General features: G+C 50.3%; 1 protein-coding gene across 1 annotated transcript in view; it reads right to left on the bottom strand.

Annotated features, from left to right (window-relative positions):
- Positions 1–14,541, bottom strand: part of DYNC1H1 (dynein cytoplasmic 1 heavy chain 1) — a 74,344-nt gene that overhangs the window by 15,825 nt on the left and 43,978 nt on the right. Inside the window, exons 53-64 of the mRNA XM_083167281.1 lie at positions 12,854–12,971; positions 11,394–11,609; positions 11,093–11,305; positions 10,840–10,967; positions 9,818–9,971; positions 9,588–9,734; positions 9,324–9,474; positions 7,509–7,762; positions 7,256–7,390; positions 6,262–6,356; positions 5,869–6,043; positions 5,703–5,778 (exon numbers count right to left, since the gene is read on the bottom strand). Of these exons, the coding sequence (XP_083023407.1) occupies positions 5,703–5,778; positions 5,869–6,043; positions 6,262–6,356; positions 7,256–7,390; positions 7,509–7,762; positions 9,324–9,474; positions 9,588–9,734; positions 9,818–9,971; positions 10,840–10,967; positions 11,093–11,305; positions 11,394–11,609; positions 12,854–12,971 (1,862 nt within the window). The remainder of the gene's footprint in view (positions 1–5,702; positions 5,779–5,868; positions 6,044–6,261; positions 6,357–7,255; positions 7,391–7,508; positions 7,763–9,323; positions 9,475–9,587; positions 9,735–9,817; positions 9,972–10,839; positions 10,968–11,092; positions 11,306–11,393; positions 11,610–12,853; positions 12,972–14,541) is intronic.

Raw genomic sequence — 14,541 nt, 5'->3', positions numbered from 1 at the left:
AAGCCTTCCTCACTCTAAGCATGGTGGATATTACTCGTGCATTAAACCCCCGATCTCTCAACAGGGAGGTCTCCATAGCCACCCCATCAAAGCTAGGCGCCTTAGATCTGGGTGCAGACACGGACCCTGAGAGAGCGAAGGTCCGGGCGCAATGGAAGACGAATCGGGAAGGGGGGGGGGGGTCACCGACAGAGGCTGAAGATCTGAGAAATGTGAGGCCACCAAGATCAATGTGCCCCCCTCCACCTTGCGAACCAATCGCAGGAGGAGGGAGAATGGCGGGAAGGCGTACATCTGCCTGAACGGCCACGGGGCGGACAGGGCGTCCACCAAGATGGCGGCCTGGTCGCGAGCCCTGGATCCGTAAAGAGGGACCTTGTGGTTGTGTTGAGAGGCCATCAGGTCCACCTCGGTAAACCCCACTGTCGCACCAGCATCTGGAACACCTCCTGATTGAGGGACCATATAACGTTTGACGACCTAGGAAGTCCGCTTCCCAATTCTGGACTCCTAAGATAAAGACCACTGAGAGAGCCGGAATCATCTTCTCCGCCCACTGAAAGATGCGGGATGCTTCCACCATTGCAGCCCGGCTGCGAGTGCAGCCCTAGTGGTTGATATAAGTCGCATTGTCCGACTGGACATGCACCGGGCGACCCTTCAGCCAGGGTTCCGCCAAGCAAAGAGCTCGGAAGACCGCCCTCAGTTCAAGGAGATTGATGCAGAGCTTGGTCTCCGAGGCAGACCAAAGGCCTTGGAACGACCTCTGGCAAGTGACCGTTCCCAAACCGCGGAGGCTGGCATCCATGGTGAGGAGGGTCCATTGGTGGATAAAGAAAGGCCGTCCCATCGTGAGGTTCTGGAGAGAGACAGAGACACACAGAGACAGAGAGGGAGAGAGCGAGAGAGGGGGACAGAGAGGGACAGAGAGAGACAGAGAGGGACAGAGAGAGACAGAGAGGGAGAGAGGGGGACAGAGAGGGAGAGAGGGGGACAGAGAGGGAGAGAGGGGGACAGAGAGGGAGAGAGAGGGACAGAGAGGGAGAGCGGGACAGAGGGAGAGCGGGACAGAGAGGGAGAGCGGGACAGAGAGGGAGAGCGGGACAGAGAGGGAGAGCGGGACAGAGAGGGAGAGCGGGACAGAGAGGGAGAGCGGGACAGAGAGGGAGAGCGGGACAGAGAGGGAGAGCGGGACAGAGAGGGAGAGCGGGACAGAGAGGGAGAGCGGGACAGAGAGGGAGAGCGGGACAGAGAGGGAGAGCGGGACAGAGAGGGAGAGCGGGACAGAGAGGGAGAGCGGGACAGAGAGGGAGAGCGGGACAGAGAGGGAGAGCGGGACAGAGAGGGAGAGCGGGACGGAGAGCGGGACAGAGAGGGAGAGCGGGACGGAGAGCGAGACGGAGACCGAGAGGGAGAGAGAGACAGAGAGGGAGAGAGAGACAGAGAGGGAGAGAGAGACAGAGAGGGAGAGAGAGACAGAGAGGGAGAGAGAGACAGAGAGGGAGAGAGAGAGACAGACTTTTGGTTAGAAGGTTATCAACTGAGATCGGAGAGAATGGTAGGATCCTGACCACTTGGAGGGGATCTCCTTCTGAAGGGGGTGGGAGTGGAACTGGGCATATTCCACCATGTTGAATGCCGACACCATGGAACCCAGTACCTTCATGCAAGCATGCATGGACACCCGTCGAGGAGAGAGAGGAGCCGACGAATTCGGGACTGCAGAGTCCGATCGACGGTCCTCCGGCAGGTAGATCCTCTGATGGATGGTGTCCAACCTGGCTCCCAGATGAACCATGGACTGGGCCGGAAGCAGTAAAGACTTGTCCCAATTGATGATCCAGCCGTGGCGTTCCAGGAGCTGTATTACCATAGTCAGGTGGTCCCAGAGAAAGTCTGCAGAATGCGCCATAATCAACAGGTCGTCCAGATACGGGAGTATCCGGATACCCTGCCTGCGCAGACTGCTGCCCATCACTTTCGTCAATACACGGGGGACAGTGGATAGACCAAATGGCAGGGCCCGGAACTGAAAACGCCAGTCCTGGATGGCAAATCGCAGGAACCGCTTATGTTCCGAACGGATGGGGACGTGCAAATACGCATCCTGTATGTCCAGAGATGCCATGAAGTCCCCTGGCTGAAGGGCCAAGACAACGGAGCATAGGGTTTCCATCCTGAACTTGGGTAAACGTACAAACTTGTTTAGCTCCTTTAAATTGAGGATGGGCCTGTAGGAACTGTTTGGTTTCCTGACCAGGAAGAGGCTGGCGTAAAACCCTGAACCCCTTTGGGCCGAAGGAACCGGTATGATTACTCCAATTTGGAGCAAACGTTGAACGGATTGTTCTAACGATCTGCGCTTTTCCAGGTCTGATGGGAGACTCGTGGAAAAGAACGATCTCGGTGGGCGATGCCAAAAAGTTATGGTGTAGCCCAGAGAGACCACCTCCTGAACCCAAGCGTCTGTGGTTGATTCCAGCCAGATGGCCGAAAACCCCAACAGACGACCGCCCACCTTGGGAATTCCCAGGTGGGGGCCCACCTAGTCATGCGGAAGGCTTGTCCGCAGGTTTGGGCTCAGGGCGTCTGGTGGCCCAGGGATGCCTGCCTCTAGGATGGGAGGATCTGCCCCCTTGGGAAGATCTGGAGCAGAAGGCATGTCCCTTACCACGGACCTGGAAATGAAAGGACTGAAAAAGTAGGCCGGAGCCGCAGAATCGGGGTGGATGGTAGGAAGGCAGTTTTTGAAGCCGCCACCGAAGCAACCATTTTATCCAGTTCAAGACCAGATAAGAGGGAACCCTCGAAGGGAAGAGCCTCCAAAGCCTTCTTTGAGTCAGTGTCAGCCTTACAGGAACGCAGCCATAGAGATCTGCGAGCGGCCACTGCTGAAGCGGACACCCTAGAGGAGAGAGTAGCGGAATCAAGAGATGCCTCGCCTAAGTAGAGGGCAGCCTGATTTATCAACTCTGTAGTAGGCAGCAGAGTTTCTGCTGGAGCCCCCTCAGACACCCCTGCCGCCAGGACAGCAGTCCATTTAGTTAGGGCAATAGCCGTCCAGGCTGACGCCAGGGCAGGCTTGCCTGCTGCCCCAGCCGTGGTGTAAATAAGCTTCAGGAAGTTTTCTAACTTCCGGTCCACTTGGTCTTTAAGAGACACTGTAGGAATTGGCAACAGAGAGGCTTTTACCAGTTTTGTCACATGAGCGTCTACCCTGGGGGCCGTCTCCCTCCCTCTATCCTGCGGGAGCAGTCTTCCCTCCCCCTATCCTGAGGGCTTTTCCTCCCTCTATCCTGGGGGAGAGGATAGAGGGAGGAAAAGCATTTGCGAATGACAAACCTCCTATTGGGAACCTCCCAAGCCTCCCTAATGGCCCTGTCAAGGTTATCCGACTTGGGGAACAAAACCAAGGCACGTTAATGGCGCTTAAATATAGGGCCCGAATCCGCAGGCGGATCAGCGTGGTCGTCTAATAGAAGGACCTTCTTAACCCCTGTAACCATGTTTGGCACATCGAGACGAGACTGGGGGTCCTCTCTAACTCAGATGTCCCCGTCGTCAATGGCGTCATCGACGGCCTCCTCCACATGATAGTCATCCTGATACTCTGCCTCATCATCCGTATCATGCATGAGGAGGGGCCGGAGTGGCACAGGTTTTGAAACTAAAGACCTGCGTCTATCTGCGGGCAATGAACCCTCTCCCTGGGCATCCAATGCTGGGGGGGCTACACCCACTGCCGATGAGGATGGCACGGGCTGCCGGGTCAGCGCAGCTGAGGCTTTATCCACTAGCTGCGCCATCATCTGCACAAAGGATGAGGCCCAAGCAGGCTCCTGAGAGGAGGCCGTAGGCGTGGGCAGCGCCTGCACATTGTAGCAGCTATCTCACAAGCCGTCCAGTCCAGGGAGATCGACGGGCGGCGAACCAGCCGACCGCTTGCTAGCCCAGCCGGCGGTCACCCCTCGCCGGCTGTAACAGCCACTATGTGCGTCTCGCTGTGCTATCGCACGCGCTACAGGCGGGGCGCGTGTTACTCACTGTGCACAGGCACTTGAGTGGGGATGCAGCGCCGGACCCGGGTGATGAGGCCAGCAGCGCAGGGGTCTGTACAGACTCTCAGTGCTGCTGCTCTGTAACTGACAGGGTCAGTGTAAAATAAGATAAAAAATAAATAAAAGAAGTTTGGCTGCTAAAACAGCAGCCCCTCTAGTGGGGGCATCTGGCTCCTGCCAGCACCCGAAAAAAACTGAGGTACATGGTCTGGAGGCGGGGTAGAGGAGGGGAGGAGCCCGGCTGCCTAGGAGGCAGTTGAAGTTTAACCCCTAGGGTTCTGGTGCTCACTCCCACTCCACTACCCACTGTAAAGCTGTGGCACCTGATGTCTCCCGAAGGAGAAAGATATTTTAATATTGTGAAAAGTATAATAAATATTATTGATTGTTGTAATACCCAATTGATCCGTATTTTTGAGCGCTCCACCATTCCTTTCAATCTCCACATATGCCTTCTGCGCCAACACATCTCTGTGTGTTATATATGGATAACCTGGAACTGCACATATGCCGTACGATACAATCTGTTACTGTATGTGCAGGTCACTACATTGTGCGTGCGCACACACATCCTATACACAAAGCAACAATCAGACGTACCTGAACTTCTGCTAAGCGCATGGAATTTGCACAATGAGATAATGGGCAGTATTCAATGAAAAAAATTTGCGGTGCATGGCGAGAGATTTTTTCTCTCGCCATGCACTCGCCGTGTTCCGGAGGGCTCGCTGCCTCTCCTGCTCGCTCTATTCAACGTGGTTAAGACTCACCGCCACTCGCGGCGAGTCTTAACCCCTGCAGCGGACGAGCGTCCGCGGCAGGGAGCTGACAGGGAGCCGTGGGACGGTGGCATCCAGGGAGATTAACCCCTTCAGTGGTGGTTTTTTTTTTGGGGGAGCACTCCCCACTGGGCGAGTTATTTATGGGGAGCGCTCCCTTTAAAAATAACCCACGGGATTGCCAATGAAGAGGTTAAAGTCTCCCTGGATGCCCCAGAAGATATGTGGAGGGGAGGGGGCTCCCCGGGACCCAGGCAGCACAAGCTGCCCCCCCCTATAGCCAGCGGGGGACCCAGTATTCACTGCACCCGATCGTGCATATGTAATGATCGGATGCAGTGAATATATGAATATCTAATGAGCGGCTCGAGAAAAAAAAAAACTGATTTTTTTACACCAAAAAAAAAAAAAACTTTTAGTTTAAAAGTTCACATTCCAGCTCTCCATGAAAAGATGGAGAATTGCTACACGGCGAGAGACGGCGAAAATCACTTAAAAAGACGGCGAATATTTCACATTGAATAGGGTTGCTCGCTTTTGGAGAGCAAAATACTCCGTCCAAGGCGAAAAAAGCACAAATTCACCATAAAACAGGGCGAATTTTTCTCATTGAATACTGCCCAAAGACTCCATTCATAGCACAAACACAAGAACTCACTTTGCAGAGTGAGATTAAAACAAAATGAAAATGATCATCTCTCCCCCTTTTAACTGATGGGCTTTGCCATCAGATGGGACGCTATCTTAGACCGCTCTAATTTGCTCAGAGTGGGTTACACACATACACACCTGGGTGTAGAAGCAATATTCATACCCACGGTCAGTGCGAAGTGATATTATACCATGAATAGAAGGAAACACCTACTTGCTGGTTTATCTTCATTCCATATATAGGGCACGGTCTGTTCAGGGGAACTGCTTTCCAGCCATATAAAGAATTGCTGCAAACAGACAAGATATTCATGTATCTACATTACTGTCCAGGGCTTTCAGTGATCACATACTAACTGGACACAGACAGTGACACTCACATCATCAGCCTCAACCTTAGACATGACATCCCGGAACGCTGGCAGGTTGGAAAGCCTGATCATGGCCTCCACCTGTTCTTCTGTTAGACCACTCATTTTTGGCACAGAGGCGGAGCCAAGCACAATCTCTTTGCCTCGGAGGAAGTGCTGGAACTCATGGTCGTACGTAGGCTCCCTGCATTGGAAACAACAGTCAATATAATGTACATACGTCACACTAATGCAAAGCCTGAGATACTGATGGTCACTGAGCAATGGGCGATAAAACGTCAGTATTCACATTAAATCTTTAGGGGGTCCTGAAGACTGGAATTGGAAACGCCGGTTATAACCAGAACTACACATTGCCCCTTCTAGCCTCTCTACAGGTAAACAAACCAGAAGAGGCATTACCCAATGTTTCCCTTCAGTTTAATCCTGGCCAGCAGCATGGCGAAGGTGATATGGTCATTATGCAGCATCCCCCGGGCCACTCTGTTGAAGGCCACCTACAAAATGGATTGGAAGAGGAATAATCCATCATACAAGGATCACAGTCAGACCTTTATTGTCTTATTCACACAGATATAAGGTAGCAACATACGGCACGACCACCATTTATTCAGCCACATGTTCAGGCGCAGAGCCTGGGCAGCACACATACCCTATACGCAGAGCCTGGGCAGCACACATCTGCTATACGCGGTATGCAGAGCCCAGGCAGCACACATCTGCTATACGCCATATGCAGAGCCCAGGCAGCACACATCTGCTATACGCCATATGCAGAGCCCAGGCAGCACACATCACCTATACGCTGTACGCAGAGCCCAGGGATCACATCTCCAATACACTGTACGAGGAACCCAAGCAGCACACACCCTCTGTACATCGTACGCAGAGCCCTGGCAGTACATATCCCCTATACAATTTACACAGTGCCCAGGCAGCACACATCCCCTGTATGCTGTACGCAGAGCCCAGACAGCACACATCACCTATACCCAGAGCCCAGGCAGCACACATCCCCTATACACCGTACACAGAGCTCATGCTGCACACATCCCCTATAAGAAGAGCTCATGCAACACACATCCCCTATACTCTGTACAGAGCCCAGGCAGCATTCATCCCCTATATGCCGTACGCAGAGCCCAGGCTGCACACATCCCCTATAAGCAGAGCTCATGCAACACACATCCCCTATACTCTGTACAGAGCCCAGGCAGCATTCATCCCCTATATGCTGTACGCAGAGCCCAGGTACCACACATCCCCCATAGACCGAGCGCAAGCAGCACACATCCCCTCTACGTGGTACACAGAGCCATACACAGGCAGCACACGTGGTACACAGGCAGCACACACCCCCTTTATACGTCATCCCTATACAAACAAACAATCTCACCTGGAAAAGGTCCTTGGTGATGACAGAGAGACGCTGAGTGTGGTCCGTGGTCCCTGTAAGGTTGGTGTTCTCATACAGAACAGTATGGTAGATGTCCAGAAAAAACTGTAGGGAATACTGGTACAGGAAGTGTATCTAGGGACAAGACAATGGACTAATCACTAGTTGTATGCTGTAATACTATAAACACTTTATAACATCAGGACAACAAGATGTCCTAATGCTAGAGAACGGTCCCCAGCACTTTCCTTACCTGCTTCAGGGTCTCCATTGTAAAATAGATGCTGCTGCAAGCGGTGGACAGGGGCAGGTACTGCTGAGATACACTCTCCACTTCCTGCATGATTATGTCCGTCTCCTCCACTTTGCGGGTGACCTCCGCCGCCTCTTTCTTCAGGTTCTCCAATGTAGTGATGATGGTGTCATCATCCAATATGCGCCCCTTCACCTCATTGAGAGCCTGGAGCAACGACTTCTCCAACTGCCTTAAGCGAAGCTGGAATTCACCTACAAAAATAAAGAATTGTTTTTCCATCCACTTCCAAGTCACTCAGTGGTCGTTATCACCAGGACATGACTTGCTCATCTAACGGGTCTCCCCCGGTCATCGAATACACAGCAGCATTGTGTCCGACACCTACATTGATCTGGCTTAGCCAAAGTTGTAGCTTCTATATGAATTAGGCTGGTAACAGGTTCTGGTACTGCCAAAGCTCAGGTAATAGACATGTACGCATTTAGGGCAGGGCTCGACAAATCCTAGGCGCCAGGTCGCCATGGCGACCAGATGCCAACACCCAGATCTAGTTGAACAAAATTAGTGACCTGTGCTGGCACTGACAGCTTCAGATCATGCTTATCTGACCTGCCCGAGTCACTTCTGCCCGCCCGTGGCCAAGCCCATTTCCGGATGACTGTCTCCGCTGCGGCACCCGCTGGGAGGGGAAGTGTCATCATGATGTGCCCTGCCCTCCCTCCTGCGCTGTGTGACGGCATGCCTCAGTTTCCCACTGAGGTGCCAGGCAAGGAGAGGTTCCGGCAGCACAGCACTGCAGGCAGCCAGTTTCCCACGGACGTGCTGGGAAAGGAGAGGTCCCGGCAGCACTACAGGCAGCCTGCCCACCCGGATCGCAGACTGCAGTGGGGTGCCGGGCAAGGAGAGGTCCCGGCAGCATAGCACTGCAGGCAGCTTGCCCGCCTAGCGCGCGCACCGCGCCCAGGATCAGCTCGGCTGCCTGCCAGACAGAATTGGAAGGTGGCCCACCAGTCTTATAGCTCCAGCCCCAACCCAGTCTCCGCCAGTTCTGGCGTTAATAGGCAACAGACTAGCCGTTCACCCACTCCCACTGCTATCGCAGAGCCGCCTAACGCAGACTTACAGAAGTCTGACGCCAACTGACAGAAGAAGGCAGGCATCAAGGACACACTGCCACACTGAGTGAGTGACCCTGGCACAATCTGAGTCTGTCACTGTCCAGTGAGTGACTGTTCAGGGCTCTGCAGAATCGTAATTTTAAGTAAATCAGTAATGTACACTAGTAGTAATACAAATATAGTTAGCCAATAAGATTATGTGGGCAGTGGATGACATACATTATGTAATTAGGATGCATACACAGATCGATCTCCTAGTTCGGTTGTCTTATTGCTTTTAATATTTTCACCCACATTATCTCCTTGGCTAATTATAATTGTATTACTAGGTTAATATGTGCAGGGGCAGCACACAAGATGGCTGATGTTAATACGTGTAGGAGCACTTCAATTATGTCTGGCTCCTACACTCATCCTGGCTCCTAGATTTAAAAAAAAAAAAAAATTGTCAAGCCCTGATTTAGGGACATACTACGGTCATATTCTCCTGCTGTTAGCAGTCTTGGGTCTGCAGGGTTTAAATCAAACAGTGACATTGAGACACTAGGCACGAAATATGCTTCTAAATACTGTTGGATTCAGCTGAGGTCTCAGTAAGGTCACTGTATTATAGAAACTGCGTGATGCTCTCTCAGACATTGGCGACACTCACAGAATGAACACTGACACCTGACAATACGGATCGGACGCATACCTTGCAGCTTAAGAAGATCTGAACGTTTCTCATCTACGTCGGGCCTTTCTGCCTTCAGTACCTCATTCAGACACTGGCTCTGCAGACTGCTGCGCGTCACCGTGAAGTTCACAAACGTCACACGTGAGCACAGATCTGGTGGAAACTCAACCTAAACAAAGAGTACAGTATAAGTAGGGGTCTCACAGCCTAGCTCCAAGTAGAGTTCAGTAGAAGTAGGAGACTCGCAGCTTAGAGCCAAGTAGAGTGCAGACTTTTACGTACGGTGGGGTCTCTTGTGGAGAGGAAGATGACAAATGATGGGGACAAGTCAATGTCCTGATCTCCAAGTGTAATGAGCACTCTTCCTCCAGTCCTGCGCACTTCACGATTCAGAACAGGATTTAGAATGGGATCATAACTCTCAACATCCTAAGAAAGAGCCAGAGCTAATTATCTGCATTCTACAAGAATCAGCAAGTGATATGTGTTGAGGCAGTAGATTGCTAGCTCACCTGAACAAGAAGAGGGTTACCAAATCTGAGGGCACTTTCCAAGTTCTTTCTGAAAGCATCATCCAAGAAGCTTGTGCGGGTGATCTTACGGTCCTTGTACTCATTCATGATGAACTCAGTCGCTTGGCCTGATGGATCAATGATCAGGGGATACCTACAGGTACAAAAAGGAGGGAGCATGTTTCGCACACGTCAGACAGTGGCCAGTATAATGTACTGTAACTGCAGCTGCCAGACTTCTCTTCCTCACTAAGGATCAGTTGTCCCTCCATTGGTGACCTCTATTCTATCGTACCCTGTATAAACGGCTTCTACTCTCACACAAGGCTAGAAACAAAACTACACCAACATACATATCGGATACCATCTCCCAGCAAGACCTCTCTGCTTCCACGCAGGGTCTTATATGTATTCAACGCGCATGTAGGCAAACAAAGCCACAGCACTGAGATGTATTAGTATCTCAGTAGCCGAAGTGTGAGGAGCAAAAACTAACCAATTCCCCCCCAGAGATGCCAGAACAACGCTGTGAGACCATACAGCCAGCTAGACCCTCTGTTATGTGGCATCTATCCTCGTGTATCACACCTTTTGCCTATAGAGTATGTGAGCAGGACCCTCTCACCTCTCTGGCGGTTATCATCTACTGGCCGAAGCTCACATTGAGTCCTGCAGAGCAACGGCCAGGTACATTTTGGAGACCTCAAGATTAAGCTAATATGGGAACTGGAAGCAATTCTAGCAGGAATCAGTGGTTCAGTGTGACCTATATGTGCCATTAGCAAAAGCCTTGACGATGGCTTGGGGGCACACATAATTTGCGCAAATATATGTAACCAATATCTCTGAATTCTATCATCATGTAGTGTTCTAGACTGGTTACTAATTACATTGAGTGAGCTGGGGGGGGGGGGGGGGTTGCAAATGACAGAGAAGGGGACTTGATCAGGTCAGAGTTCCTGTGCTGCATATAGCAGACTGGCAAAAGGCCGCGGTCGTTCTGCGCACTCACACTAACTTACCTATTAAACCGTTTCAGCATGATGGCGTTCTCCGTGCACAGGTCATCTGCAGGTAAGGAACTGGCTTGCCAGCGAAGTCTCTCATCTGCATTAGACAGGTATTCTGTTCTTGCAATGTCTGTGCGGAACTAAGTACAAATAAAACAGCTATGAGCAGAAACAAAACGCAAGCAAACTGCTATAACAAGACGACTCCTTTGCCAGCATTAGGGCACAAATGGGGCACCGCGTTCCACCAGGCAGGGTGTATTACCTGGATGTTCGCCTGCTGCAAGTGATGGGACCACGTGGTGAACAAGTTCTGCCGCATTTGTTGGTCAAAGTATCCAGCATAGGCGATGAATGCAGCTGACAGTAAGCAGTCCCCAGCAATGGTGGACATCTGGTTCTTGAAGGTTTCGCTGGTCTTCTCCCAGCGGTCTCTCTCTGCAGACAGACTCTTCAGAAGCGCTGTGCTGCGATTCACCTGCGGGTAAGACATGAAGCTGCTGTAGACCTGGCGATAGTCAGTTATTCCCCAAGCAACATGAACACACTGGAACGCGGTATCTCACCTTGGCTTCTACATTGGCCAGATCAGCTTTGATAGCCTGGGCTTCGGAGATAAGGACGGCGTATTCCTCCTTGTATCGTGCAATACTGGCTTCAAGGTCTCGAATCATCTGCTCCACTTCATTGGCTTTTTGCTGGTTGTCCTTAGCATCATCTTCCAGCTTCTGCAACTCATTCCGCAAGGGCTCCACGCGTTTTAACATGTCTGCGTAGTTCAGCTGTAGCAAGGTCAACATGTAAGATTGCGCATATAATCAGATCACCAGTGGTGGCCAGAGACAATATTCAGCCAATCATTTTACCAGGAACTAGTGACATCACTGAGGCATAAGGGATGGCGGCTCTGAATTATCCCATACCCTCCAACAGTACTGTTTTTTAACGGTCTGTACCGGCTAAAATAAACTGTACAGATTGTACCGCTCTGGCTGACTGAGGGACTCTGGGAGATTCATAACACCGCCGACTGCTCCCCAGGGAGCGGCCGGCCAGGACTACATCTCCCAGGGTGCATGACTAAGGGATGTAGCAGGCCCACCACCCCCTGCTCAGGTAGGGGAGACTACAAGTCACAGCGCACTGTATGGCTAATTGGATTTCTCTCCCCACACCGCACTCAGCTGCTACAGCACAAGCCACTGCCAAGTTCAAAGAGTGGGCGGCCCAATGCGCAACAGCGGGTTGGGATCATTTAGTCTACCACCACTAGGTCGACATGCAGCAAGGTCGACATGGGTCAAGGTCGACATTACATTAGGTCAACACTAGCATAAGTTCGACAGTCAAAAGGTAGACATTGGATTTTTCACCATTTTTTGACCTGAATGTCGACACAGTCGACATGGACACAGTTTGAAGTGCAACGCATCCCCTCGCTACACTATTTTATTCTCCCACCACGCCCTAGTGGATGGTAGGGCATGAAATCCCACCTGTTGGAACATTTTGGCTCTAAAAAAAAAAAAAAAGTGTGAAAAACCCCATGTCGACCTTTTGACTGCCGACCCAACGCTAGTGTCGACCTAGACCCATGTCGACCTAGTTACTGTAGACCTAATGACAGTATCCTACAACAGCATGGGGAACCTGGCAGGCAGCAGGGACTAACATCAGTCAATCTTCCGGCAAGATCCAGGGCAGCATTTATTTTAAAATGGGACACACAGAAATTGGGATATGTAGTGGAAAAGTCGAGGCCACTCCCACTTTACCACATCGCCATGCCCCTCTATGGTTTTCATGTTGGAGGGTATGTTATTCAGCTAATACCGTAATAGTTAAAAATGTACAGCCAGGTTCAAACCAGAAGTAAAACACAGAAGCTCAGTGCCAGGATGGACTCTAATCAGAGCCTGGCGACTGTAGGATACATAATGAAGACTTATGTTCCCAACTGGCACAATTTTAGATAAATAACCCCTGCCTCAGATGTTACCAGAAAATCGGACAGACTGGAACTTACCTGAGCAATGGCCCATTTCACCATAGGTCCACAAGCCAAGGAAGCTCTGTTCACAATTTCGTAATTGTAGCTTGGATTTGATAAGTAGTTCTTCTTCATCTTCTCCCGAATGGTATCACTACCGGAGAGAACAATCTGGGGTTATACAAGGCAAGACTGTACAGAGAAGTCTTCTGTGCTTACCGGCTCCTCTACCCAATGGCAACCCTGAGGAATTCTATAATGAAGCCACAGAGTAACATTTATCGGATGCTACTTCATGTAGATATGACATCAGTACAGCGTATGTACTCAGCACTGGGAAAATAGCAGATCACTTCGTACCTTTGTAATCCCCACACCACATGTAGCTATGGAACGCACCTGCCCCGCTACCACAATCAGTGTCCTCCGGCACTGGATTGCCCACTAGGGAAGCAGCACAGCACTGCCGCCAATCCCACCCCCTTCGTAAGACATCGCCAGCCCACAGAAGGGCAGCCAGGTGGTGTATAAGGAGGACACTTGCTAAGCGCAGCACAGAGCTCTGCATAAAGGTGTCTGCAAATGGAATCCGCCATCGATCTGACAGAACCAGCCTGGGAGAGATCACTGCAGGCTATCTAGTGGCAGCGAATAGAAGCAAAGACAAGTGATCGTTCTGATGGAGGATCATAAGCGGAGCTCCAGCTCGATGTCCTGCACAAAGGCTTACCCGGAGGATACACGCCCCTACACCAAACCACCCAGAGAAGGCTCCCCATCTAGCTGTACCAGGGCTACCATATCCAGCATTACCCGGGGGAGACACGCCCAGCCACCCAGTGGTGGGAGTTCCCCATATAACTTTACCAAGGAACCCACACCCAGCCTTAAACACCCACAAAGAAAAAAGAAGTATCTTAAAGGGTGCACTGAGAATCAATTATTTTCATAAAATTTAAATTTCCAGACAGTCTGGATGAGAGTTTAATAATAAGATCATTATTAAACTCTCATCCAGACTGTTTGGAAATATATAACATAAATTTGAACATCTAAAGCGTTGTTTGCCAGAGGGACACAGACACTGTGATATATTAAAAGACATGCATATAATAAGAGCAATTCCAAGCATATAAGAATTGCAAAAGTGAAAGCCTCTAATAATTACTAAATCCTATAAACCCCAGTGGTAACATAACTGCTGGCTAAATTGCAACATACTAGCAGCAGAAAATAGCAACTTCTAATAAAGGCAAATTGAAGCCAAGAATTGTGAAATAAGCACAAACACACACACACACACACACCGTTCATCCTTTTTTTCTCATTTTAAATTTATTGTACACATTTCTTTTCATTCTTTATCACACTTATCTAGCTTTTAAATATTTCACTCTGAGACAAGGTTATACAGTCTCCTTCTGATAAGAGACTTTTTATATTTAAAATAAATAAAGGTTACATTTTATGAAAATAATTGATTCTCAGTGCACCCTGTAAGATACTTATTTTTTCTTCGTGGGTGTTTAGGTCTAACTAAGTAGTGGGTAGCACCCCCCAGACTAACTTTAGGGAAGACTTGATATCCCTAATTTTTGAAAATAACTGGGGGAGGAGAATCTAAATAAAAAGGTACTGGTGCGGGAATTTCTCCTCCTTTTGTGTCCACACCCAGCCTTATCCAGGTTGTATGATGCTGATAAGTCTTTTTTACATTTCAGCTC

This window comes from Crinia signifera, chromosome 12 (assembly GCF_055691185.1).
Source record: "Crinia signifera chromosome 12, ASM5569118v1, whole genome shotgun sequence".
Lineage (NCBI taxonomy): Eukaryota > Metazoa > Chordata > Amphibia > Anura > Myobatrachidae > Crinia > Crinia signifera.
The sequence above is the reverse complement of the archived record's forward strand: the minus strand, read 5'-3'. Positions and strand labels throughout refer to the sequence as shown.